This window comes from Mesocricetus auratus, unplaced genomic scaffold, assembly GCF_017639785.1.
Source record: "Mesocricetus auratus isolate SY011 unplaced genomic scaffold, BCM_Maur_2.0 Super-Scaffold_100031, whole genome shotgun sequence".
Lineage (NCBI taxonomy): Eukaryota > Metazoa > Chordata > Mammalia > Rodentia > Cricetidae > Mesocricetus > Mesocricetus auratus.
In genome coordinates, this window is record NW_024429212.1 from 17662340 (window position 1) to 17689615 (window position 27276).

General features: G+C 52.3%; 3 protein-coding genes across 13 annotated transcripts in view; 2 read left to right on the forward strand and 1 right to left on the reverse strand.

Annotated features, from left to right (window-relative positions):
* On the reverse strand, nucleotides 1-6013 carry Slc26a1 (solute carrier family 26 member 1). Of its 2 annotated transcripts, XM_040733619.1 has the most exons (3): nucleotides 5375-6013; nucleotides 3565-4722; nucleotides 3343-3482 (listed from the first exon to the last, which is right to left on the reverse strand). In XM_040733619.1, exons 1-3 carry the CDS (start codon nucleotides 6011-6013, stop codon nucleotides 3426-3428), a joined length of 1854 nt encoding a protein of 617 aa, XP_040589553.1. In that variant the 3' UTR covers nucleotides 3343-3425. The 2 variants fall into 2 exon arrangements, with proteins under 2 accessions (XP_012974053.2, XP_040589553.1); XM_013118599.3 differs by having other exon boundaries at nucleotides 1-4722.
* Nucleotides 1018-19060, forward strand: Idua (alpha-L-iduronidase). Of its 9 annotated transcripts, none has more exons than XM_040733622.1 (15): nucleotides 1018-1599; nucleotides 2169-2324; nucleotides 12024-12109; nucleotides 12256-12363; nucleotides 12690-12785; nucleotides 12876-13078; nucleotides 13152-13331; nucleotides 13418-13634; nucleotides 13965-14177; nucleotides 14258-14379; nucleotides 14467-14592; nucleotides 14666-14742; nucleotides 15065-15165; nucleotides 15279-15408; nucleotides 16387-19060. In XM_040733622.1, the coding sequence occupies exons 1-14, from the start codon at nucleotides 1445-1447 to the stop codon at nucleotides 15383-15385; spliced, it is 1947 nt and encodes a 648-aa protein (XP_040589556.1). In that variant the 5' UTR covers nucleotides 1018-1444; the 3' UTR covers nucleotides 15386-15408; nucleotides 16387-19060. The 9 variants fall into 9 exon arrangements, with proteins under 9 accessions (XP_040589556.1, XP_040589557.1, XP_040589555.1 ...); XM_040733621.1 differs by having other exon boundaries at nucleotides 1019-1599; nucleotides 15517-19060; XM_040733620.1 differs by having other exon boundaries at nucleotides 1019-1599; nucleotides 15279-19060.
* The window catches only part of Fgfrl1 (fibroblast growth factor receptor like 1), a 24174-nt gene continuing 12178 nt past the window's right edge, over nucleotides 15281-27276 (forward strand). The window contains exons 1-2 of one of the 2 annotated variants that reach the window (XM_013118605.3): nucleotides 26513-26641; nucleotides 27147-27239. In XM_013118605.3, the coding sequence (XP_012974059.2) occupies nucleotides 27161-27239 (79 nt within the window). In that variant the 5' untranslated portion in view covers nucleotides 26513-26641; nucleotides 27147-27160. Of the gene's footprint in view, nucleotides 15409-26512; nucleotides 26642-27146; nucleotides 27240-27276 lie in introns of those variants that run through there. The other variant, XM_040733625.1, reaches the window with a different exon arrangement.

Consider the following 27276-nt stretch of genomic DNA (forward strand, 5'->3'; position numbering starts at 1 on the left):
TGCGAGTGACAGAATTTTATTGAGCAACATACAGTACATTTTCTGTGAGCTTAATCATCTTTTCCTGACCCAGGATCCATTCCAGCACCAGTTAATCACACACTGTTGATTCATTAGCGTTCATTAGCTTGAGCTTCCTAGAGTGGCGGGAATATGTCCTCTTCTGTCAGGTGGAGTATACTAACCTCCACTCACTCAGGGACATGGGGAGATTTGAACTTCAGTTCCTGGAGGACAATGCAGTTTCTGTATCACCTTCACTTTCAGAGTTTAGTCCTATAATGTGCTGAGCCTGACCCTCAGCTTCTGTCCCACAACCACCGTAAGACTGTCCCAATTTCACAGCTTCTTGGCCACTACTTCCATGATTGAAACTATTTCCTAAGCTGTGATCCCCAAGGATCCTGCCCTCACTGGTTGTTCTAAGGAAGGTTAGTCTGAAACAATCTCCCCCCCACTGCTGGCTCCCTCTTTAGTTCCAGCCTGGACTCTTTAGTGTTACTTCAACAGTTTAGGTTACTTAAAATGCTCCACTCAACCTTTTAGCAGTTTTCTCTGGGGTATTTCCTGTCTTTGCGTTGTTTCTAGAATGCTCGGGGTGATGTTTACCCCCACTTGTCTTTTGGATCTTTTAGTGCATCTTGCTATGTGGTTCAGGCTATCCCAATCACTTCTGTTTGGTGTTGTGAGTGACCAACATTGATGCTATGCTATCACTATTTTTTTTTTTTTTTTTGGCTTTTCGAGACAGGGTTTCTCTGTATTGTTTTGGAGGCTGTCCTGGAACTAGCTCTTGTAGACCAGGCTGTCCTGGAACTCACAGAGATCCACCTGCCTCTGCCTCCCGAGTGCTGGGATTAAAGGCGTGCGCCACCACCGCCGGGCTACAATTCAAATCTTAAAGACTTGCACTATCAGCCCCGCCTTTCACAGACATCCAGGATTGACCGTTGGCTGTCACTAGAAGCGTCTCCGACCACGCCTGTCTTACAGCAGCACCATTTCAGGAAAAGGCATAGATCCACTCTGCTCAAGCGCTGGACTTTCTCCTCAAACCCAATCCTTGGAGCAGTCTCGCAGCGCCATCTTCTGGTACAGCTCTTTTCCTCCACTCCTCACGAGACTCACAAGTTGTGTCTGATTTGCTTTTCAGACCTCCGATCGGCCTCCAGAGAGACCTTTCCGGACATCGCCAAGAATAATGGCCTCACGGAGACGCTCAAGGCCAGGGTTTTTCCAAGCACTGCCAGTGTTGGTTCGGCGTTTGGAGCGTCTGAGACGCGGCGGCTTGGGCGGAACTCGCTAGGGGAAGAGGCGGCGCGTGCTGGGGTCTGTCCTTCCCGGGCCTGGCGGCGAGCGATCACGTGGGGCGCTACCCGGAGGCGGAACCGCTGCTACCGGGACCCAAAGATTTGCAGATCGGGAGCGCCGGGACACCTCAGCCATGCGTCCCCCGCATCTCCTCTCCGCTACGCTGGCGTTTCTAGCTGCGTTCTTGGCGGAGGCCTTGGCTCTGACTGAGACCCCATACCTGGTGCGTGTGGATGCAGCCCGCCCTCTGAGGCCTCTGCTGCCCTTTTGGAGGAGCACCGGCTTCTGGTGAGGCCCACCACACGCTCTTGCCAAGTCCAGGAGAGCCTCTTGCTTGTCCCCTGGGTTCCTCTCATCACACCTTTGGGCTCTCTGCCCATCATTCCTGGACTCTTCAGGAGTGAAGACCAAACTCCTTCCTTCAGGGTGTGGCACGGGCTTTCTACTTTCCTGGAATGGCTCCCAGGGATCAAGAGCACGGTACCCAGGCTATAGGATCATGATTGGTGCTTCGGCAGAACCTAGGACTCTCCCCCAAAGTACCAAGACCTGATCTCGAGTGTTGGACCAGACTTGGTTTCTGAATACCTCCAAGTCTCTCTAGGAATGTGCAGATCCTCTTCTATGGCAGGCAGGAATCCTATTAGAGTATAGTACTGTGTCCCGCTGAAGCCCACCCTCCAAAGACAAGGCTGTAGAACATCCCTGGTGAAAGGGCTACTTCATCATAGAATGTGGAGAGACACACTAACTAACCCTCTGCGAGGGCCTGGAAGTCACGGGCTAACTGTGTAGAACCTGGTCTGACGCAGGCCCCTGCATAGGATAAACACGGCACTTCTTTGTCCTGTCCCCAGCCCCCCACTGCCTCATGACCAGGCTTACCAGTACGACCTTAGTTGGGACCAGCAACTGAACCTTGCCTACATAGGTGCCGTCCCTCACAGTGGCATCGAACAGGTCCGGATACACTGGCTGCTGGATCTCATTACAGCCAGGTGGGTGATGCTGAGGTGGGTGCCCTGGGAGCTGCTGCTGGTCTGAGCCTGTCTTACAGAGATGCCGAGTCGGTGGATCCGACCCTGTCGGGCCAGCTGTGGAGTACAGCGCTGGGCTGTGGGGTTAAGGAGCATCGAGGCAGGGCACAGGGCTGGGACTTTGCTTCCTATTAGAAGCATCCTATTGGGCGGAAGAGGAGGGGAAGGTCGGCTTGGCTATGCCCCTGGATGGGGCACAGGTGGTTTCCTTTTGAGGGTTTCTTAGAGTACAGAATGGGGTCGGTATCTACTGTGCCTGGCTTTACACCATGCCTGTGTCACATTGTGGTCACCAGTATAAGCTGTGTAGGGACATAGTGCCTGAAGGTCAGCTTGGGGTTATATCAGTCATATCACCATAGACGGTGACACTGGACCATCTGCTCTGGGGCAGGTGACTGCCTTTGCAAGGGCCCAACCAAGATGAGCACCGGGCTTGAGAAGGCCTTTTGGAAATTCAGACCCTCGCCCCTTGGCTGATACGTTCAGTTCATACCTGATACCTGGTAGTGCGGGGTGGGGGGAGGGAAAGTGTCCTTTTGTCATCTTGGAGGGCCACCCAATTAGCAGGACTCTGTTTCAGATAAGAGGGTAGCACAGAATATCCAACTGGGCACTGCCTTGGCTGAGGGATCGTGTGTGTGTGCGCGCGCGCGCGCGCGCGCGTCCCCAGGGTTGAATAGGCACCAGGAGGCAGCAGTGGTCTCAGAGGTAGAGGGGTGTCAATCACTGAATGTTTGGACTCCTTGGCTAGATGTTCCCTGGCAGAGATGGTCGAAGGGTATATCTCTCTAATAATGACTCCATCCTTCATATCACTCCTGCAAAGGAGCTCAGTGCTGGCTTGTGTGCATGGGTCTTGGTCCTGCTAGAAGGCGGAGTCAGAAGCCACCAGCTCCTCACGGCGGGCTCGTGCAGCCTCCACAGCACTGTGTACACTGGGAAACAGCAGCTCATCCTCAGCTCCCTGGTCTTCCCCAAGGAAGCCCCCTCTCCTCAGTGTGTCTCTCACTGAGGGACTGCAGCAAGCCAGGAGCAGGGTGATGTCCAGGGCCCTGTAGTTTCTCTGCAGGTCCTTCAGTGTGGCCATGCCAGCCACGTCCAGGAACAGCAGCGGTGCACAGTCAATGACCACTGTGTGGAAACCAAATGCCAGGGGTATCACCAGCCCAGCCCCACTGCTCACTGAACCCATATCCTGGCCATCAACACCTACCTCGGGGCCCTTCTCCTTCCTGGTGGCTGAACGCCCCGCATCCAGTCCCGTGAGGCTGTAGAGTGACCGCAGGAAGAAGTCCTTGTTGGCGTAGTAGAGTGGGCCTGTGAAACGGAACACTCGCACCTCAGGTGGGGGCAGGAGGCCCTCAAACTCAGTAGCGTCTTCATAGAAGGTTGAGTCTCCAATTCGGGCAAGAAGGGCAGCCCGTGGACGCTGTGTGCGGCCTGCCAAGCTGAGCAGCGAGAAGAACACCCCAGCTAGCAGCCCAGCTTCAGTGCTGACTAGCACGCAGGTGGCTGCAGTAGCCACCCAGACCAGCGCGTCGGCAGGGCTTAGCCGCCATAGCTGTGGGAGGTCCTTCACCTTGCGCAGTGCCCCACGCAGGCTGACGACAATGATGCAAGCCAGCACGCACCGTTGCAAATCGTGAAACAACGGAGCCAGCACCAGCAGCACCAGCAGCACCACGGCGGCGCTGACCACGCTGGACAGCTGTGTCTGGCAGCCAATGGCTGTCTTCACCAGGGTTTTGGACAGAGCCGCACTCGTGGCGAAACAGTGGAAGAAGGCGGGGAGCACGTTGCAGCAGCCCACGGCGAGGAGCTCTTGGTTGGCGCGGGCGGAGTAGCCATGGCTGCGAGCAAACATCTCTGCCAACGAGATGGAGAAGGCTGAGCCCACGAGTGCTAGGGACGCAGCGTCCAGGGCCACGTGCCACATTATCTTAGGGTCCGGTACCTGCGGGGCCACAAAACCCGTGGGAATGCTGCCAGCTACACTTGAGCCAAACCGAGTATGGAGCTGTCCGAAGTGGGATACGAGTGTGGCCACCACAATGACCAAGAGCTCTGTGGGTACTGGCACCTTCAGGTAGCGTCGGTAGCGGTCTGAGAGCTCCTTAGCTGCTACCAGCACTCCTAGGCACACGGCACTGGTGATCACGTCGCAGATATTGGCCTGTCCCACACTGTGCAGCAAGCTCAGCCACGTGTGGATTACCATGCCTGGGCCCTGGTGCCGAGGGATCCGCACACCCAGGAGGTGTTTAGCCTGAGAAGTCAGGATGGTCACGGAGGCTCCCATAGCAAAACCGTCAAGCAGTGGTTGTGAGAGGTAGGTTGACACAAAGCCCAGCCGGAGGACGCCCATGAGGACCTGTAGAGGAAGTAAAGTCAGTTCTGTAGGCCGTGAGACGGGAGCCAGCATCGATATAGCCCAAAAGGGTTAGGGTTACAGCTCAGAGCCTGGTTTCTGCCCTTGCTTACTCCCCTGAATGCAGGAATTTGGTTTGGTTTCAGAATCGGGGCTGTAGGCATAAGGAGGCAGGTCCTTCCTCTGTGCCTTGTATGCAGCACACAGCTCTGTCCACCCAGACCCCTCCTGAGCAGCCACAGAGCAGACAAGAGGGATAGGGAAGACAAGGTCAGCAGGAAAGCGCCAAGTGTGGGGAGGCCAGGGGAATGCGTGTCTACTCCTGGGTCCTGCCCAAGTCAGAAAGCCAAGGTGGACGTTGGGGTTGTAGTCTAGCTTATCTGAACCATGGCCACATCTGGCCCAGTGGCCCTACTAAGACCACAGCTGGCCAGGCCAGCCCCACGCCCCACATATCCCTCCATTCTGTGACTTATGTCCCTCTGGTACCTAGGCCTGTGCTCCACCTCTGCCCTTGCTGTGCTGTTTTCTCTCTGAGTCTGAAGGATTCTTCCTCCACAGGACTCTAGGCTTCTCATGGTGACGATGGCAAGCGCCTTTAGGTGCCCTAAAGACCGAGCCGGCTAGCCTGCTTGCCATGCGGATAGCTCCTCACCTGATAAAGCCCAGTCACCAGAGTGAGGGCAGTGGCGATTCGGATGGCATGGCAGTCCCGTCCGCAGTCCTGTAGCTCAAACACCGGAGTTGCAGTTGAGCTGTTGAGGGTGCTGCCATTGTCCCTAGGCCCCAGAGAATCCTGGGAGGGGTCGAAACCCGCCAGCTGGAGTTCTCGGTCCACCACCTGACCTACCATGAGGCACAGAAGACTGAAGATGCCCACGTTAACATGGCGTGAGGTGCCCATGAGGAAGTAGATAAGGTTGGCGAAGAAGGAAGTATAGAGGCTATAGATGGGCTGCAGCCCAGCCAGCAGGGAGTAGGCTATGGCCTGTGGCACCAGGATAATGCCGATGACCAAACCAGACATCACGTCACCCGCCAGGTACTCTTTAGGGCGGTACTGAGGCAGCCAGTGTGTGACAGGAAACAGATTCTGCACCAGAGCCTGAACGCACGGCGTACTGCAGGTGCAGCTCTGCTTCATCCTGGCCTTCAGGGTTTCCAGCAAGCCCTGGGACACAGGGGGCTGCCGTCGGACCAGCACCAGTGTCCCACCCTTCTGTTGGGGCTCAGGAGAAGCATCCATCCTGTCACACCCAGGCTCCTTGGCCAACCTGCAAGGGAGAATGGGCATGGGTTAGGAGTTCAGGCTCTCGGAGCCTATGAGCCAGCTTCCCAGCGAGTGTTTGTCCACTCGGACACAGGCACCAGACATCAGAGGTCGTCCTTCCATCAAGGGCTCGCTTTTCTGTGTAGATGGATGTGAAGCCTTGAGCTCCGAAAGCTAGTTTTATGGTACGAGTACTCGTGACAGCAGTGTGCTTCAGGGAGCCATTCTACCCAGCCTCAGCCCTAGCTGTGCCCTGTGGTCTACCTAATTCAGCCCATCTAGAGCATTCTGAAGGTCACCCACCGAGACAAGGGACAAGGACACCCACATATGCCCAGGCCAGGGACAAGAGAGGCTGATGCATGTTTGACTGAGCTTGAGCTCCATCCATCTGGTCTGGCAAGCGGCTTTGCCAGTCACCTCACTTCCACATCGAGTTCTCCTAAGCCATCACCTGTTCTGTGAACACCATGGGCCTGGCGGTTGGCAGAAGGCCTTGTATATTGTGTGTGCTGGGGCCCCCGGTCTGTGACACCCTTCCCCATGGGTTTAGAGGGTGCCTTGCCAGGCACCAGTGTGCTCCGGAACTAGTATGCCCCTTACTCCGAGTGCCGAGCCTCTTCTCAGAGGCTCAACCACTGCTCCACGGATGTCCACCTTTGGCCTAGCTGCCCTAGCCCCTTCTGACCTTGCCTTGGTTCTCAGGCCATGCTGACCACGTGGTGACCTTGGGTCCTGTTTACAGGTTCCAAAGTACTTGTTTGTAATATTAATCAAACAGTCCTTGTTCCCTTGGGACTCAGGACACGGTGGTGACTGTTGGAGCCCATTGTGCCTGGCTTGGGTACTAGAACAGCAGCTTCCCTGATAGCGTGGTCTCTCAGGCATCCTAGCTCTTGAGGAACATGAGAACAATGATACACAAGAGCCACTGGACACTCCGGGGCTCACCCCACGTCTTTAGGGGCTCGTGTGTGTGGAGGAGGGACTTTAAGTGTCACCTGCCTTGTATCTGAGCAGTCCCCAGAGAAATAGCAGTCTAGGTTCCTGCCTCTGCCCAGTAAGCCACATCTTCTGGGGTCTGTTGTTTGGGTACAGGGACGGTTCTTACCTGGGACACCTGGCTGGTTCTGTAGGCTTTGCGATATCCAGGGACTGCAATGGGCTGAACTTCCGATCACTCTGACTTCTGTTAACAGGCGGAGAACAAGGTTGGCAGGCACTTCTGAGACTGACCTGTGGGAATAATGTGCTGGGCTTGCTGTTAAATTATTTACTCCTCAAATAGCTGAGTCATGGGTTTCTCCCGCCAAATGAGTGTTACCTGAGCGTCTAATCCGGTGAGCTAATCCGGCGAGTTGTACTATAATCAGAGGCTCACAAATAATTATGGTTATGTGGGCCTCTGATAAACACCCCTCTGCAGAAGGGGTGGGTGCTCCAGGTGCAACAGCTTCTGTCTCGTTAGGAGAGAGAGGAGGTGGGGACAGGAGTGGTGAGGCAGGGTGCTTGGGTGTGAGTCCCCAGAGGATCCAAGTAAAACGCTTAATCTATGAGGTTCTGGGGTCATGTACAGCCGACTCCACCTACCCAGATGCTGGTTCTCTTGTGTCTACCTTCATGGAGCCTGTTGTAACTGGGGCAGGCTGAAGCTCAGTCTCTGTTCCATGTCTCTGTGTGGGGTATATGCACAAGGCTACTGCTTGTGTGTGCATACTTGAGTGAGTGAACACACGCCTGCGTTGTACACAGCCCAAGGACTGTCAGCATCAAGACAGGCGTGTTCTTCCCTTGGAGGCAGGGATCCTGGATTGGCCTCGGTTCCTGCCCCCCCCCGTGCCTTCTTTTCCTCTCCTTCCTGGTACTGACCACCTGTGATCATGGTCAGGTACTCGGCCCCCATGTACCTCTGCAGGACATGGGATTTGCCTATAGACAAATGGCCCCTTAACATTAGCACAGTTAAGCAGTGCCCTCAGACTTAAGGAATGCCTCTAAGTTCGGTAAGGCTGGTCAGAACCTCAGACCCACAACGAGTCTCTCACACGTGCTTGAGAGTAAGTAGTTCTCTTCTGTGGGCTGCTGTAACCCGGATACCTTCCCATCCTGGAGATGGTCCCTTCATTATGGCTGGAAGGCCCAGCTAGGCTGGTGTGCTGTCTCCACAGGCCCACGCACAGTGGGCAGTTTGCCTTAGGACCGGACAAAGTGAAACTGTATCCTTTGCTGCTCTTATCCACCAGGCTCTTGAGAAGGGGCTTGGGATCAACAGTTGTCTTGCAGAACCAGCTGGGACCTTGAGACTCCATTCCTCCAGGTCAGGAGACAATAAGAATTCAGAGTCCCTTCCAGTTCACAGGTTGGACAACTCCTTTGGGACATCTGCAAGCCTGGCGGTCCAGTTTCTGGCCGTCACAGGCCTGGCCAACACCCTGCTTGTGGGTAAAATGAAAATGGAGTGTGGGTGGGATGGGCAAAGTGGGAAGCCTTGACTGTGAGACTAGGCAGGGCTGGATGCTCTGTGGGTTAGATATTCCTCCGCCTTTGTTCTCAGGATCCCCACCTGGATGCTGTCCTATCTCCCCAAGTGGGTGTGCTGTACCTGGAAGAACTTATTTAGGGCCCCAGGGTCTTAACTTGTTATGCCCTACCTTCGTAGGACTGGGCCTCCTTTTTCCCTTACAACAAGCCCTGAGCCACTGTTTGCACAGCAGTTGGGAAATGTGGTTTACAGGAGCAGTTATGAATGGGTGTGGTGGGACTAGTCAGAGCAGCTCCTCTTTTGTCAGATAAAAGGCTCCTTTAGTGGTGGTGGGGATAGTTACTGGGGGTGCCATAAAGTGATAGCCTACCCAGTTGTCCACAGAGGGGCCCCTGGGGAATGTGCTGTTGCTACATCTTTGAGAAAGGCAGAGCTGAAGTTGCGGAATGGATGCACCTGTAAAGACGGAGGTGCTGGGGTGAAGGAGAGGGTAGGCCCATTCACCTTCCCTTCGAAGCAAAGAAAACCTTGTAGGAATGGTCCCTCCCTTCTCTACTGCCCCGCGTGGGAGGGATTGGGCCTTACCTCACACCCCCCATCCTCCACTCTCACCCTGCCTGCCGGGTGTCCACAGCCAATTGAAATGTAGGTGAAGTCATGTCTTCCATGACTTGCCATCAGCTCCCTGCCCTACTCATTCTTCTGCCTCTACAGCTCTGTGCGCTCAGGGTGGTGCTGCAATGGGTGTGACCAGGCCCGCTGTCCCAATGTGCCCACTGAGCTGCAGGATTCTTGGCTTGCTGCTGGACACATAGAGGGCAGGGGGGTATGGGGCCCATAGGTCTCCCTATGCGGCTCAGTGATTTCCTTCTTTTGTTTCTAAATCCACCATTTAAATCTTGGATACATTTTATTTGGGAAGAAAACATTATACCCTGTCCAGCAGTTGAAAATGATGGACCAAACAGAATGTCTTGCCCCAAAACTCGGCCGAGCTCGCACCTTTCTGAGGCTCGCATCTTTCTGGGGCTTCAGCCGGTTCTGAGCGTTTCCGAGCTCCACGCACCACCCCCATCCCGCTTGGCATTCTGCATAGTCGGCGTCCACAGACCGTGTTCTCCCCGGATCCTCCCAAGCCTGCTGCATGCACCGACCTTGGTGCAGCCCGGGTACTGGTGCACACCTCTGCAGGTGCGTTCCGCCTCCCAGCCGGCTCAGGTTCCCCCGCTCTCACCCAGGCACTCACCAGCCGCTGCGGGCCTCATCCTCTAAGCGCATGCGCTCCGCTTCTAGCGGGCGGAGGCCCAGAATGAAAGGGCCCTTGTGTGGCCTTGCTAGTGTGGCTGCACCTTTGGAGCCGCTGGGCTATGGCTCAGGCCGCTCTGCAGATGGCAGACTTCCCTACACTTCACCTCACTGACTTGTCCCCTCCCCAATTTAGGATCTTTAACACCATCACCCTCCAAGGCAGCAGGCAGAAAGGAACTAATTCCCAGTGAGGACAAAGGATTCCTGGGCATGGGGGGCATCTGGATGGTCTGGCAGGCATCACTATTGAGGCTGACGGGGATATCAGGCAGACAGTCAGGTCCATACAAGGTTGCAGTCTTGGGACATCTCTGATGTGAAAGACTCTAGCTCAGAAACAGCCCTGTTGCTCTGCCTGGTCTGTGAAAACGGGGAGCTGGTGACAGCTTCTAACTGACCCCAACAACTTGGGACTTTGGAACATGTGTTTAATCTTTATCCAAGTGCTTGTTAGATTGTGTTTGTTTGCAACAGGTCTTGACCGTTTGGGTAGGAAGGGAAAGGGCCAAGCGTGTCTTGTTTTGTAGCTCTAGGCAGCGGCTCCCATACAACAGGCACAGAGGGCAGACTGGGAGAAGCAGGGCCTGAATTTGGTGGCAGTAGCCAATGTGATGTGCCTAGAATTGACGCTTCTTGTAGAGGTGGTTCTATCACACACAGTAGAAACTGTCTCTGACCTACCATCCCACCCCAGATAAACCTATGAGCCATGTTACATATCTCTGGGGCAACGTGTCTTTAGTAAACTCTCAGAACCTGGCAGGACTGACACCTTGTACTTGTTGGCTGGTGCCTTCAAGCTACCTAGGCTGCATATTCAGCCCTCAGGTCTTCTCTGCATCCCTTCCCCAGAACTTTAAGCCAGAGGCAGCCCCAAGCATCAGTGTGCTGAAATTCATGCAGTTGTCCTGTTGAGCTCACCTCAGACCTGACAGTAGACACTCTCCTGGCATCACTCATTTCATTCCTGTTGACGTCTCCTGCTTCCACCTCAATCAGCCACCACCAGGACCTTTGTTCTGATCACCACCTTACAGGTTTCCTATTTTGCTGAGTTGTGTGACCCAAGTCATATCCCATCCTCATGTGGTCACAAGCCCCCGTGTAACCCCGTTCCTGGCTCTGCACCTTTATTCTGCTCCAGGCCAGCTAGCTGCCTTTACTGCTTGGCCACCATTAATTTGCTCCTATTTAAGGGCCTTTGTGCTTGCTTATTCCACAGATAGTCTCATCACAGGCTCATGCCATCGATTGGCAGATCTTTGATTACCTCTTCCGAGTGGTTTCCTCTCCCTGGTCATCTTCCCCTTTCGCTCTGACGTTTCCCCTTTGCCAGGCTTGTGATGTTTTGATAAAGATCCAGCCTCTCAGAAACTGAGCCCTTATAAGAAAGGGCTCAGTATGGATCGAGGAAGCCCTGTGTCTTCTTGTCCATCCATGTTGTTTCTTAGTATGGAGACAGGGAAAGGGACTGTTGGGTCAGATTTGGAGTTTTGGTCTCTGATAGTGTAGGGGATGAGGGTCGTGTCTAACAGTCTCTGCTTGGCTGCTGTCCCATACCCCTGTCCCCATGTCAGCTGTCTTTAAGATGTCTCATCACCTCCCTGCCCCATCCCTATCTTACGCCTTTCCTATAAAACCTCCCTGTCCCTCCCACCTCAGTGTGGTGACTGACCTGGGCCCTACTTGATCTCTTGAAGGTTTCATGCACACACACACACACACACACACACACACACACACACACACACACACACTCATATTTCCCTATGAGTGGTAGAAGCTTCCCTAGTCCCAAATATCCAGTGTCTTTAAGGCTTAGTGTGGGGTTCTATGTGCACGCGCTTGTACATAGTATGTACAGACTTGTACATGCTGTGACAGACTTTTCGCAGTGCTGTTTTTGTTTTTCAAAGGGAAGGCCCATCTAGAAGCCTGGGTCTCCCTGGGAACGTGGGGGTCACCTATATGCTTAAACGTGGTCCTAGTTCTGATCAAGAGTGTGGTGAAGCCGGGCGTTGGCGGCGCACGTCTTTAATCCCAGCACTCGGGAGGCAGAGGCAGGCGGATCTCTGTGAGTTCGAGGCCAGCCTGGTCTCCAGAGTGAGTTCTAGGACAGCCTCCAAAGCAATAGAGAGAAACCCTGTCTCGAAAAACAAAAACAAACAAACACAAACAAACAAACAAACAAAAAAGAGTGTGGTGAAATACTGCTTCTCTCCAGTACTGACCTTCCCTCCACAGAAAGCCATCTGGGCAGGGACTGATGTACAACTTCACCCACTTGGATGCATTCCTGGACCTCCTCATGGAGAACCAGCTCCTCCCCGGTGAGTAGTGACCCTGTTTTCTGCCATTCTGTGTCCCGGGTGGGTAGTGGTATCTCAGCACTTGACTGAAGGGGGCACTGGGGAGATGTAGCCCTGCTGGGGTTGGTGTGTTGGGTAGTGGGGCAGCTACCCCCTGTGCGTTTCAGGATTTGAGCTGATGGGCAGTCCTTCTGGGCACTTCACGGACTTTGAGGACAAGCAGCAGGTGTTTGAATGGAAGGACTTGGTTTCTCTCTTGGCCAGGAGATACATTGGTGCATAGGGGGAGAAATCGGGTGGTGGGGCAGGGCGGGGGTAGGGTGGGGTGGGCGGTGGCTGCAGCGGCTGTCCTAGGGAGGCCCTCCTCCCCGCCCCGATCACCCTGGCCACCTCATGGTCTTCCCTGTCGCAGACATCCCCATACCCCAGCCAGAGATGCCTGATAGGTGAGGGATTCACCTGATGGGGGTGGGAACCAGGTAACTCCCTATCAAATGAAATCCCACCCATGGGGCCCAATTCCCAGGAGACACCAGGTAGGCTCCAAAACCCAGTCCTAAAGGTAGAGCTTCCTGAGTGTAACAGCACAGACACTCTGCAGGTAGGTATGGGCTGGCACATGTGTCCAAGTGGAACTTCGAGACTTGGAACGAACCAGACCACCACGACTTTGACAATGTGTCCATGACCACACAAGGTGCGTAGGGTTTCTTTCCAGATCCCGCTGGGTGGGCTGCACGAGAGGGAAACTTGACAACCCCAGGCCCTAAAGACCCTTCTGCCCTAGGCTTCCTGAACTACTATGATGCCTGCTCTGAGGGGCTGCGCGATGCCAGTCCCATGTTGAGGCTGGGTGGCCCTGGGGATTCCTTCCACCCCCTGCCAAAGTCACCACTGTGCTGGAGCCTCCTGAACCACTGTGCCAATGGAACCAACTTCTTCACTGGCGAGGTGGGCGTGCGTCTGGATTATATCTCCCTGCACAAGAAGGTATGTGTGATTCCCCCGCCCCCTCCGTGCCTGCTCTGAGCTGAGCCTACACTGAGGTATGGGCTGGCTGCAGGGTGCAGGCAGCTCCATGTACATCCTGGAGCAGGAGAGGGCAGCTGTGGACCAGATCCAGCAGCTCTTCCCTGAGTTCAAGGACACCCCTATTTACAATGACGAGGCAGACCCTCTGGTGGGTTGGTCACTGCCACAACCTTGGAGAGCTGATGTGACTTATGCGGCCTTGGTGGTGAAGGTGGGTCCCTGCCTTCCCTCTGGTGGGGGATGGGAACAGTAAAGGTTGCCCAGAGGTACAGGTCCCAACTGCCCTGATGTCCACAGGTCATCGCACAACACCAGAACCTGCTGTTTGCCAATAGCAGTTCCTCCATGCGCTATGAGCTCCTGAGCAACGACAATGCCTTCCTGAGCTACCACCCACACCCTTTCTCCCAGCGTACACTTACTGCCCGCTTTCAGGTCAACAATACTTGCCCACCCCATGTGCAGCTCCTGCGAAAGCCAGTCCTCACAGTCATGGGGCTGATGGCCCTGTTGGGTGAGTAATGACCCTGCTTCTGCATGTGCGGGGTCAGTGTGAGAATACCACGGTAGCCTGGCATGTCCCGGACTGGGTGAGGATCAGCATAGAAGGGTCTTTGTGAACATGGAAATGCCGGGCAGGGACAAACTTACTTCTTCTAGCTGCTGGGTGGGTCTCTTAGGCTTGTTTTCCTAACCTCTACGCCATCTCCTCCTCCCATTCTGTAGGCTGAACAGTATGGCAGGACCTCCCAGTATACAAATAGTGGGAGCCAGGCAGTAGTGTAGGAAGCCAGGAGCTGGGAATGAGGAAGCTAACAGCCCCAGTCTTCTGCCTGGCCTGCAGATGGAGAACAACTCTGGGCAGAGGTGTCACAGGCTGGGGCTGTGTTGGACAGCAATCACACAGTGGGTGTCCTGGCCAGCACCCATCGCCCTGAAGTCTCTTCAGAGGCCTGGCGTACCACGGTCCTGATCTACGCTAGTGATGACACCCATGCACACCTCAACCGCAGTATCCCCGTGACTCTTCAACTTCGTGGGGTACCCCCTGGCTTGGGTGAGTGGGATTCTGAAGGAGTTTGTCATCCCAGCAGGGGTGGGGCAGAGGGAGGTAAACCATGGTGTCTGGGTCCACAGGGCTTGTCTATGTAGTATACTACCTCGACAATCAACTCTGCAGCCCCTACCATGAGTGGCAGCACATGGGCCAGCCAGTCTTCCCTTCTGCAGAACAATTCCGACATATGCGCATGGTGGAGGTCTGTGGGACAGTAGCGAGGGAGGGAGAAGGGGCTCCTTAGTCTGTGGGGAGGTTTGCCAACCACATGCCCCTCCCTTGTCCACAGGACCCGGTGGTTGAGGCACCGCGTCCCCTCCCTGCTGGGGGCCGCCTGACTCTACACCGGAAGCTCTCTATGCCATCACTTCTGCTGGTGCATGTATGCACACGCCCCTCAAAGCCACCAGGGCAGGCAAGTGGCAGCTTCCCACCCTACCCGTGAGGCTGCCTGGTTTCATCCCTTCACAGATACTCCCTCCTCACAGGTTAGCCGGCTCCGTGCACTGCCCCTGACACATGGGCAGTTGGTTCTGGTCTGGTCGGATGAGCATGTGGGCTCCAAGTGCGTGAGTGGGGGTGGTTATCCTCCCCTATGCCATTACCCTTGTGATCTTCCGTCTTCCTCCTCCATTGCCATGTGCCTCTGCGCTCTGCACACACCTGCACAGATCCACTTGTGTCTGAGTTGGAGATCGTTTACAGTGGCAGTCTCCAGTGTTCTCCCCTCACTGTGACCTGTCACAACTGTGAGAATACCCAGGGACCTTAGAGGTGCCAGGAAGGGATCTAAGGGGTATAGGGTTGTGGGTTCATCCTAACCCTGCTCATATAGGCCCTCAGGGTTTGCCTGGTCCCAGCTTCAGTACTGACCCAGCCCTTCCCAGGTGCCTGTGGACATATGAGATCCAGTTCTCCCAGAAGGGTGAGGCGTATGCGCCCATCAGCAGGAGGCCGTCTACTTTTAACCTGTTTGTGTATAGCCCAGGTGCGCCAGAACCCTGACCTTGGAAGTTGTACTGCTGGACCTCAGTACAGTATGATGTCGGGTGGGTCCGAGGTTTTAGGAACTTCTGAAAACATGTGCTTTTGTGTCTGCAGACACAGCCATGGTCTCTGGCTCCTATCGAGTACGAGCATTGGACTACTGGGCCCGGCCAGGCCCCTTCTCAGACCCTGTGACCTACCTGGATGTCCCTGCCTCATGAGAGTCACTGGCTCCTTGTGACTGGTGAGCCTGTGCTGACTGGTGAATGGGGTCAGCCAGGTTGAGCTAGACTGCCATTAGCTAGTCAGTTGACTATGGGCTCCTCTTGTTGCTCCCCCATTTCCTTTTAAGGTATCTTCCTCTACCTCAGTCTTGGGGTTTACCTTCGTGGATGAACATCACAGAGGGCCCAGATGGAGTGACCTTTGTCCACCTTCTTCCCTCTTCCCAACTGTTCAAAGTTTAGATTTGGAACTGGGAAGATGACTCAGTGGGTAAAGCGCTTGCTGTGCAATCATGAGACTTGGGTTCAGATATCTAGCACTCATATAAAGACTGTGCATGGTGATATATGCTTTTAACCCCAGTGCTGGTAGGAGATACAGAGACAGGCCAGGGCTCACTGGCCATCCAGTCTTCCTGAAACTGCAAGCTCCAGGTTCAGTAAGAAAAGTCAAATAGAGACCTATAGAGAAGATAACTCAGTATTGACCTTTGGTCTATACACACACACACACACACACACACACACACACACACACACACACACACACACACACACATCACTCCCCCCAAATGCACCACATGTCGCACTATGTACACACACAGCAGTTCCTTCTCTGAGACTCAAGACAAACTCTTACCTTGAGATTCTGTAATATCAAAAAAAGTTATGCCCTTCTGAAATACAATTGCACAGGGTATACATCTCCATCTCAACAGGAAAGTAAATGACAAGGAAGGATTTAACTGAAGCAAGACCAAGACATGGCAAGACAAACATAAAACCCTGCAGGTTCATTCCCAGAATTGGGGCACGTTATTATGATTTGAACTCTAATGTGCTAGGCAGTTCTGTCTTTGTGGTGCTGCCATTTACAGCCCCCTATCACCTTTCTCCAAGGCTGGTGTCTTAGGTTTTCCATTACTGTAATTAAACATGATGAGCATGAGCAACTTGGGTAGGACAAAGTTTATTTCACTTACATTTCCACATTACAGTCTATCATCGAAAGAAGTCAGGGCAGAACCTGGAGGCAGGAACTGATGTAGAAGCCATAGAGAAGTTCTGCTTACTGATTCCAAGGCTTGCTCAGACTATGTTCTACACCCCAAGACCAGCAGCCAAAAAGATGGCACCTTTCACAATGGCCTGGGCCCTCCAACCTCAACCACTGAGAAAATGCAACACAGGTTTTTCCCGTAGGCCAATCTTGTCAGGGCATTTTCTCAATTGAGGCGCCCTCTTCCCAAATGACTCTAGCTTGTGACAAATTGACATAAAACTATCCCAGCTTTGCCACATATTATCTGGCCTCCCAATTCTTCCTTTGAAATCTGTCTGGAAGCCTACATAACCCTGTAACTGTAATTCTTGTCTAAGCCAGCATCCTGTGGATCACACAAAGGTCTTGAAGGGTAGTTGAGGACCCTTGGGCCATCCATAGCTGCAGAAAACTTTGAGTGCCTTGTTTCTTAGTCCCATGCACTTGGGCAGAACATCATGAAGATGGCAACTTGTGTTGGGGGTGGTGTTCACCTCATGGGGAACAGGAAGCAAAGTAAGGATAGAAGTAAGTGTAACCTTCAAAAACACTTCTTCACTGATCTGCTTTGTTCAACTAGGCCCTACCTCCTAAAGTTTCTAGAATCTCTCGGAACAGAACCACTGCCTGGAAACTAATTGTTTAACATGTAAGCCTTTGGGGGTGAGGAATACATTTACTATTCAAAATAAGCTGGATATATCACCTTGGTCCTGGCCATTGGAAGAACCCTCTCTCTTTCAGTATCGGCCCCTGGTGTGCTAAGATACAGTTACTTACATCCCTTCCAGGTGGCCTGCTGGTCACACATCTCCTTAATCTATTCTGCACATTTCCCTTCTCTCCAGCAGCCCATGGAAGCCCAGCCTAGGCCTCTGCTGTCAAACTTTTCCAAGTTAGGATTACCGACTGTCCAGGAAATAAGTCTGAATGGAATGCTTGCACATACTGCAATGGCTACATCCAAATTCAGAGTTCCCCTGGCTTTGTGCCTCTTAAAAGTGGGCAGAGTGAATGGCATACAATGACCTTCTGTAGTGCTTTTTATCCCTTTGTGGGCCCTTGAACCCCTGACTCTTCAGTCTCAGGTCACCCCAGTGCTTACGGGTGATTACCACCATGACCCCTCACTTGAAATAAAGTATGACATTTCCCACTGCCATGGGGTCATTCAGGAAGATCCTGAGCTTTTCAGAGCTTATCTTCCACCTCTTAGAAGTATGCTTTACTAAGCCCATTCAGGGCATGTAACTTCTTGCCCACCAAACCCAGTGAGTATGACCAGAAGATTGCATTAATTTTGGAAGAATGATGTCAACAGACAAAACTTGAGGTGTGTGGACATCCATTATGGGAAAATAGACTGCTCTTAATGAGACAAAGAGCACTTTCCAGTGGAGGAGAAGCTGATGTGTCAGGCAGCCAGTCCTCAGATACAGTGAGTGTTGACATGGTCATAATGCAGTGAACTTCCAACATTTAATATCCTTGGGGCAGGTTATGAGGATCTGGAGGAAGACCTCTCAATCTCCCACTCTGTCCTGGAAACTAAAAAAAGGGCCTCATGGGTGGTCTTCAGAACAAGTCAACGTGGCCCACTGACAGATGTCCCTAAGCCTCACTGGAAAGTAGGTCACTTATTTTTCAGGTGACAGGACTGCAGACACTTGGACCCATTATCCAATGTACTCTTTCAGGTGGGACCTAGCCCCCCTTGTTCTAGGTTCTGTGTCAGCAATTAATATGAGGCCCTGGAAAAACATTGTGATCATTTGTGCTGGCAAAGGGTCCTGTGGGCTCATGTCCACTCTGCAGCCTATACTCTGTGGTAATATTTCAGGCTCTCTCATCTTGTTCATGGTGTCTTATCTTACTGGTCCCTTCAGTGCCACAGACTTCTGCAGGCACATTGTTGTGGAAGTGCTTGAGTAATACCTGTATTCGAGAGCCAGCTCTAAGGCATGCTGTATGCCTGTGGTGTAGTTGCTTCCAAAGGGCTTTGGATACTATTTGGTATACTGACGATTGTCCCTGTGTACATCATGAAGGGGGTATCACAAGCCTCCTAGCCACAGTATGTGCAGGTAGGGTATTGTCCAGGTCACTCATCCTGACTTTTGAACACTGAAGGTACTCAGGCTCACACCACAGATTTCAGGCCCTAGGTAGTTAAGGCAGGAACTGTTGAGGAAAACAGCTTACCAGTTTGCTCTTCAGGCTTGCTCAATTTACTCTCGTATATTAGACAGGTCCACTTGTCCAGAGGTGACATTATCCACAGTGGGCTGGGTCCTCACACCAATCATTAATCAAGAAAATGTTCCTGAGACTTGCCTACAGGCCAGTCTGATGGAGACAATTCCTCAGTTGAGGTTTCCTCTTCACAGATGATGCTAGCTAGTGTCAAGTTGACAAAACCTAATAATGATAGAAGGTCTATGTCATAATGCCACTTCTGGCCCTGATGGCCAGGCATAGTCAGTCCTTGGTTCTTCTCTTGGTCTGACTGCCATATCTCCTTTCCTCCCTTGCTCCTCCTCACTCATGGCCCTGTTCAGTTTGGACCCTTCCAGATGCATCTGTCTGAACTCTCCCTCGTATCTACAATAAAACTCTTCTCCTCAACCACACCTTGGAGCAATCATGTCCTCATTTTCGTTCAGGGTGCTGTATTAGTTACTTTTCTGTTGCTATGATAATACGCCAATGACCAAGGCATCTATGGAAGAATTTATTCTGGCTTAGTTTCAGAGGGATAAAAGTTCACCCTGGCAGGAAGGCATAGCAGTAAGAAGCAGACATGGTCCTTGGAGCAGGAAACAGAGATCACAAATCTTCAACCACACACACAAAGCAGACAGAGTGAGCTGGAAGTAGGGTGAGGGCAGAAATTCTCAAAAACCTGCCTCCAGTGGAGTGTCTTCTGAAACACCATCTCAAAATTAAAAAAGTAGTACTACGTTATATACACATATGTATTATGTACATTCCAATATACAAGGAAATGGAATATGTATTACCTTCCAAAGGGCAGGAATGGGGGTATAGAGGGAAAATACCAGACCAAAGTAAGATTGAAACCCAGGAAGGAAAACAATAAATCCTATAGTTCCATGTTTGGTGCCTAGGACTTTAGTTTTATTTGTTTTTTTTGGGGGGGGGTTCGAGACAGGGTTTCTCTGTATTGTTTTGGAGGCTGTCCTGGAACTCACTCTGTAGACCAGGCTGACTTCGAACTCACAGAGATCTGCCTGCCTCTGCCTCCCGAGTGCTGGGACTAAGGGCGTGTGCCACCAATGCCCAGCAGGACTTTTGTTTTAAAGTGCTTAGATGGCACAGCCTCCCACACTTTGCTGCCTGCAACATACATCTCTTTTAGAGACGGTTCCAGTCCCTGCCCACAACTCTCCTTGGCAGATGCCTCATGGCTGAGCATCTCCAACATCCTGGGGTTTTGGTTGCAACCCAGCTTAGATGTCACAGCTTCATGCAATGGCCTCTCACAGCCACTTGTCCTTTTAAGGCCTTCACACAGGGACTCCGCTTCCCAACACTGCCTGACTTCAGCTGGAAATAAAGCTGCTGTGAACATCTGTGTATATATCTTTTGTGGACATTCATTTCTGTTAGGTGTGGGCCTGGGTATATGATGGCCAGAGCATACATTAGATTCAGGCTCAGTTCTTCAGGAACCTGTTAAACGTCTCCAAATTTACACACTCAGCCAGCACATGTGACAATCAGTTTGCTATTCCTACTGTGATGGACCTTTATATCGTGATCTTCTATCTTGCCACCTTGCCAAGAACACACAAGTCGTAGTGGACACAGAAGTGTCCACACAGTTATCTTTGTCCTTTACAAATAGGGAATGTTCTACTTCTTCCCTCCAATCTGGGTCTCTCACTTTTTTGTTTTGTTTAGTTAAGGCCTTACTATGTAGTCAACGTTGACCTCAAACTCATACTCCCCTTTCCTTAGCAAGAGATCACAGGTGTACACTGAGTAAAGGCGACAGGTGAAGGACGAACAGAAGTTAAGACTGAACGTAAGCATCTAGTGCCTCATCTTGAGGGAAAGTAGTGGTCTTTCCCTTATGTGTGAGGTGGATGATAATTTTTTCTTTACATTTTTACTTTGATAGCTACCTTTTGCCAGGCCAGAGAAATTCCTTTCTGAGCCAGGCATTAGTGGTGCATGCCTTTAATCCCAGCACTCGGGAGGCAGAGGCAGGTGGATCTCTGTGAGTTTGAGGCCAGCCTGATCTACAGAGCGAGTTCCAAGACAGCCTCCAAAACAATACAGAGAAACCCTGTCTCGAAAAAAAAATTCCTTTCTGTCCTTAGTCTTGGAAAGTGTCCATTCTGAGAGTCAGGAAGGTGTGCTGACCTGTCTTGTGTTTCTCTGTGTCCTTGTGGCCATTACTGTGGCTTTCCTGAAGTGGCTGGTTTTTGGAGGTACAGCCAGTTTTGCAACTGTAGAAAAAGAACCCTTTCCTGATCATGACTTAGTGTCCTTTCTTACATTTGGGAGTATGTGTAGAACCTTATCATCCTCCTTGAATGCCTGGTGTGGTTTCTCAAGGGGTCTAGGTTTTCATTTTGTGTGTGTGTGTGTGTGTGTGTGTGTGTGTGTGTGTGTGCACGGGCACACGAATGTTGCCTACTGTGTTTGTGTGTGTGGGTGTGTGAAGGTTTTAATCAAAGCTTCCAGTTATTTAATACACATGGACTGTTAAAGTTACCTTAAAATTTTTTTCTTGAGTTAGTTTTGGTAGTTTCTGTCTTCCAAGGAAGCTATCCATTTTGTTTGAGTTGTCAAACCCACTGACATAAAATGATTTTTATTCTCTATTATTCTTGTAATTGCTTCTGCAGGGCTGTTTGTATATGTTAACTTTTGTCCTTCCTCTGTGTTTTTCTTTGTCAATTTTGCTGTTGTTTCCAGTGAATCATGTTCTGGTTTCCTCTACTTTCTCTACAACTTTTCTGTTGTGATTCTGTAACTTCTGTGGCATGATATTGCCATCCCTCCAGGTTCATTTGAAGGACTTTTTAAATCAGTATTGTTATAAATTTCCCTACCCCTTTCACTCATGCATATTGGATAAGTGCTCTACCACTGAGTGACACTCATCCCTGTTGTTGATTTCTGCAGTAATTCCATTGGGATCAGAGGACATGCTTTGTATTATTTGAAACCTTTTAAATATATTGAGACTTGTGCCTTGTCCCCAAATGGTAAACATTATTATGCTAAATAAATTGACATTGTTGTTGGTATCTTATCTAAGGACTATCACCACAAGATATCTTTGGGGAATGCTGCAGTCTCTCGATGTAACTGTAGACTTGACCATTTCTCTGCTTAGTTCTATTAGCTTTTTGCTTCAGAGATGTTTGCCTGTTGTTAGGGTTTCATGCCAATTTATTTGTATAGAATGGCCCTGCTGATCTCCGGCAATATTCTTTGTTCTACAACCCACTCTGACTTGTCCAGATTCTTTTGACTAGAATTAGCTTGATTTGTCTTTTTTTAAAACCTACTTGTGTCTTTAAAGAATGTTTTTTTAGATTGCATATAATTAGCCCTCCTCCCCAAATCTGAACAGTCTCTGTATTTTATTGTAAATGTTTAGAATATTTATATTTACTGTCATTATAGATAAAATTGGGTGTATATTTGCTATCTTGGTTTTTAATTTTTTCCTTCATTCTTTCTTATTCGGGATGATTTCCCCCTCCCTTTTCTCCTGTATTGCTTCATTGTGTGTAATTCATTGATGCTTTAGAGAATTTATACTAAACTTACTTTTTTAGATTGCCCAGGGCCCAGTCTGAACTCCTAAGCTCAAGTCATTCTCCTGCTTCAGCCACTGGAGTAGCTACAGCTGCAGAGAATGGTGTCACCAAGCTCTGCTTCCTAGTACGTGTTTTTAGCCTGCTGCAGTCTAGCTTCAAGTAGCAGCATATTGCCTCATAAACAGAAAATAATCACAACATTACATTTCCATTTTTCTTTGCAGAGCTTGTGCTGTTGTGATTATATATTTTAAACTTTCATGTAAGTGGGGTGTGGTGGTGGTGTGTTCCTTTAATCCCAGTACTTGGGAGGCAGAGGCAGGCAGGCAGGCAGGCAGGCAGGCATTCAGATCTCTGAGTTTGAGGCCAGCTTAGGTTTTTTTTTTTTTGTTTTGTTTTGTTTTGTTTTGTTTTTGTGAGTTCCAGGCTGGTCAGAGCTACAGATCAAGATCCTGTCTCAAAAACAAAAACAATCTTTTTTTTCATGTAAGCTTTAAATGCATTGCTATTTCTTACTTCAAACAGTTGTCTTTTAGTTTATGTGTATGGGTATCTTGCTTGCATGTATGTGTATGTACACCACATGTGTGCCTAGTGCTCCAGAAGGCCAGAAGAGGGCCTCAGAAGCCCTGGGACTGGAGCTACAAATGGTTGTGAGCCACCATGTGGGTGCTGGGAATTGAACCCTCTGGAAGAACAGACATTCTTTCCAACTGCTGAGCCATCTCTCCAGGCCCCTTTAGCCATTTTCCTTAAGGGTATTTTTTTCTTTTGTCTTTTCTTTTCTCTTCTAGAGATTCCAGTTTTATTTGTACCTCCCACTGGAATTTACTGACGTCCCCTGATGCTTCTTCCACTCTACCCAGCCATCTTCCTCTGTTTTCTTTGCACAGTTCTGTTGCATTCAAGTCCAGTAACCCTTGCTTTTGCCAACAGCCATCACCTTAATTCTGGGCACTTGATTTCATGTGTAGAAATTGGATTTGCAGCTGCAAGTCTCCCGCCCCCATTATTGTATGCAACATCTCCATATTCCCTGTAGCGCCCCCCCCACACACACACATACACACACACACTGTGGTCCAGGCTGGCCTAGAATTCATGCTCCTTCCTCCTTCCTCAGGCTCCTGCGCTTATATAACTGACCACTCTTGGCTTCCTACAGCAGCTAAAGTACAGAAATACTCACAGAATGTAATGTTTCTATTTTCTAACTCGGCTACCTTTTGTTTCTGGTCAATTATGAGTGACTGCCCCCACCTTCTCCATCTGAGTTATAACTTTATATTTCTTTTCGTGTTTTTATGGGATATCTGGGGTTATGCTGAGTCTTTGTATCTCTGCACATGCTTCTGGGGATGCGGCTGGGTTACTTGGAAGCTGGGAGATCCTCTGGGTCTTGTCTTCACAGATCAGGAGGGGGCAAAACTACTTGGTCTGAACGATCCTCCCCCACTTCAGCTGAGGCAAGCTTATTTTTTTATTCTTGCTGTCTCTTGAGCTTTGAGATCCGACTTGGGCGGTGGACACTGTATCTGACTAACCCCTAGTGGTTTCTATTCTCCCGGTATTTCCCTCCCTAGCCTTCTCGCTCCTCTCCGGAGGCCTTCTGTGCTGGGTGGAGTTCTCCCAAGTCTCTGGAGCTCTGTGGATTTTGTCTTCTTGCCTTCTACCTGCGTCTCATCTGGGCTCTGCCTGAGGGTGATGAGGAAGGACAGTAGTTGGCCACCATCTTCCAAAAGGTGCTGTGTTCCTTTGCATCCATGTCTCACGCCTTCAGTGACTTTCACACACACTTGCCACTGTTAATTGGTTCAGGTGAGAGTGCAGATCTGATCCCCACTACATCTCAGTTCCCTGCAGATCTTTTTGGGGTCATGTGTACTTTTCAGCCTACGCAGCTGATAAGAGACCCTCCTCACAGACGGCTTGACTGTCTACCTTGTTCAGCCACGTTTCTAGGCCATCACCGAGTCTGTTCTTACCAGGGCTCAGAGAATGAGGACCACAGAGAATTGGAGACTGCGGGGACTTATCTGTGCTGGCAAATGCCACAAACAAACTCAAACCCGTGATGCTACGGAGAGCGGATTGCCTACTGGACACCGCCAACCGCCTAGGTTTCACTTTTAAAGGGGCAGGGCTTGCACTCAGTATACTTTGGTTTCGGGTTCCAAACGCAGTGAAGCGAGGCGAGCCAGGTTCCAGAGCTGCGTTGCGGTTTCCGGACAGCAGGAATGGGCACCCTGTGGGCTCTAGCAGGACGTGGCGGGGAGGGGTTGGTTAAATTCCCTCGGGAACCGCTGGACCCGTCACATCCGCCAGGGGGCAGCGTATTCTTGCGCCGGGCAGGGATAGGGAGTGGAGAGCCTGGGCGGACCACCGGGAACAGGTGCAGGGGAGGGCAGTCTTCCCAGCAGGGAATAGTGAGATTGAAGGGGGACTCGGGCTGGAGGCGGTGACCAGGGGATTAGGGGCCAGGAGCCAGGAAGCAGAAGGGAGTCAAAGGGCAGTGTTTCCCCTTTCTGGCACACCTGTTCTGACACCTACGTCTTTGAAAAAGCCTCACCCAACCTGTGGTCTCTGCACCTTCCTGTAACTCCTCCCCACTGCCCAATTTTCCGGTCCCTTGGGCTCACCTCCTGCGTTTAACCTCCCCACACTTCATAGCCACCTTGACACACACCTGCCCTTGGCAGCAACACACCTGTTGGAGCTCTTCATGCTTCAATGGGTCCTCCTCACAAAACTTTCTGTGGAGCCAGGGCCTACTCAGACTAGCCAGGACCACTCTACCCATCTGTTTTAAATGCTGTCTGTGACACCAATGCCAGCCCAAGTCCTCTGGTAGCCCAGAGAAGTTTCTTTGGGCTCTGCCGAAACAGAGATTTGGAGGTGAGATAGAATTACTAGATGGGTCTCTGGACCTTTATGCGGGGAGCGGAGGAGGCACAGGGAGCATGGTAAGCTCACCTCCACTTGCCCATCAGGCCCAGAAAAAGAATTTGGAGCTAGGGACACTAAAGGACTCCCCGGTTCCATTTTTTTTCCTATGGACGGCTTCCTGGAAGGGGGGACTTAGAGAAGAGGGGCTATTTGGATCAGGGTCTTTGAGAGCAGAGCATAGAAGTGACCTTTTGGGGAACCGAGTGCTCCTGGGACCTGTTGGGTAGCTCCCAGGCTTCTAAGGCCCCGAAAATGATTATAGGTTTTGTATTGAGTGACCCATGTTTTGATGAATTTTGGGGCTGGTGAATGAGGGTAGGCAGGCATCTGTGGGGGTGGCTGTTGGGTCACTCAAGGCGGAGAATGCAGGGAATGGGTCACATAGCTGCTGCTGCTGCCTCTGCTGCTGGAGGGAGCTTGTGGGGCCTGGGAATCAGATGGTTTCTCTTACCCCATGTGATCACGAGTAACTGACCAGTCTTTTTTCAGACTGATGGGTGCAGGGGGCAGCAAGACACCTGCCAAGCAGCAAAGACAAAAGGGTATGCTGATTTACCCTCGTCCAGTAATGATTATCACAGAGCAGGGGAGGTGCAGAGAAAGAAGTCGTAGGACTGTCTCTGCACTCCTAAGGTCACCAGGTAAAACTAGATGCTCAAGTCAGGGTCTCTTTGGACTTCAGCAGAGGACACCTCCCTCTGTCTCAAACCAGAGCAGCTCAGCTGCCCTTTCTACTCACAAAAGCTCCAAGGGACGAAGATTTAAAGCCAAGTAGTATTTTGTGCTGTCCAGTTCTCTTCCTCCCTGGGGTGCAGAACCAGGGCAGTAGCGGCCAGCTCTGGGAGCCAGGGGAAATGAGTACAGCCCGGCTGGTGAGGGTACGGAGGGGGCTCCGCAGCCACGAGCTGGTCTCGAAGCTAGCGGGGCCGCGCGTTCCCAGAGCACACGGCACGGGCGAGGCCGGGAGGATTGAGCGCGCTCCGGGAAGCCGCTGGTGTGAAGGGTGAAATCACTGCGAGGGTTAAGCTGCGAGCCTGGTGGGCACGTGCGCGGATTGGAGCAAAGTTTCGGGGAGGGGCGGGGCACTGGGAGGACTGGGGCTCGCAGATTGGCCGGAAGTTGTGCGGGGCGGAGCTCACGGCTGCTCCGCGCTCGCTCCGGGAGAGTTGACAAAGCCCCGCAGGGAAGGACGCCTCGCGGCGCGGCGCCCCGGGCCCCTCGCCCCGCCGCCCCTCACCCAGGCCCGCGCCTAGCCCCGCCGTTCATCCTAGTGGACAGCGCACCCCGCGCCCCAGCCCGGCCCCAGCCGCCAGCGCCCAGGTAGCGCCGCCCCGCCCAGGCCGGGCCCGGGGGCGCGGGGGGCGGGATGCGGCGCCCGAGGCAGCGATGACCGCAGCGCGCTGCTCGCGGGCCCGGCCCTGACCCTGCTGCCTGCCGCGCGCCCGCGTGCCGATCCCTGTCTAGGTGAGCCGGGCTGTACGTCCGCGACCCCCGGAGGGAGGGCTGGAGTGGGTCGGAGTGCGGGGTGCGAAGGGCAGAGCCGCGATCACTTTGCGGGGTGGGGGCCGGGCTCGCGCCGTAGCTGCTCCTGTGGGGCCCCGGCCCTGCCCCGCGCCCCGCCCCCGCCCGCGCCCCACGTGGGCCCCCCCAGCGCAAATTTGTCCGCTAATGGCGCAGGCGATTATCTGCGGGGCCGCTCGGTGTTGTGTGTCCCGCGGGCAGGGCCGGAGTTACAAGCGCCAGGAATCCAGACGGTGTTTGGAGAGGGGGCGGCGGGGGCGGCTGGTAATTAGTGTAAACCCTTTGTCTGCCTTTGATACGCTCAGCGTCTACGCGCCTCGCTTCCTTTGCCTGGAGCTCAGCGCCGAGGGTGGCTGGACCCCGGCTCTGCGGCCACGACCTGGGTCTTGTCGGCCTGAGCCCTGAGCGGCGTCCAGTTCAGCTCCCAGTGACCGCGCCCCTACTCCAGGTTCGACCAGCGAGATGACTGGGAGCCCGGCGCTGCTGCTGCTGCTGCCGCCGTTGCTACTGGGGGCCCTCCCGTCGGCTGAGGCGGCGCGAGGTGAGTCCTGGCGCCCAGTCTGGCGCTCTGGCCTCGG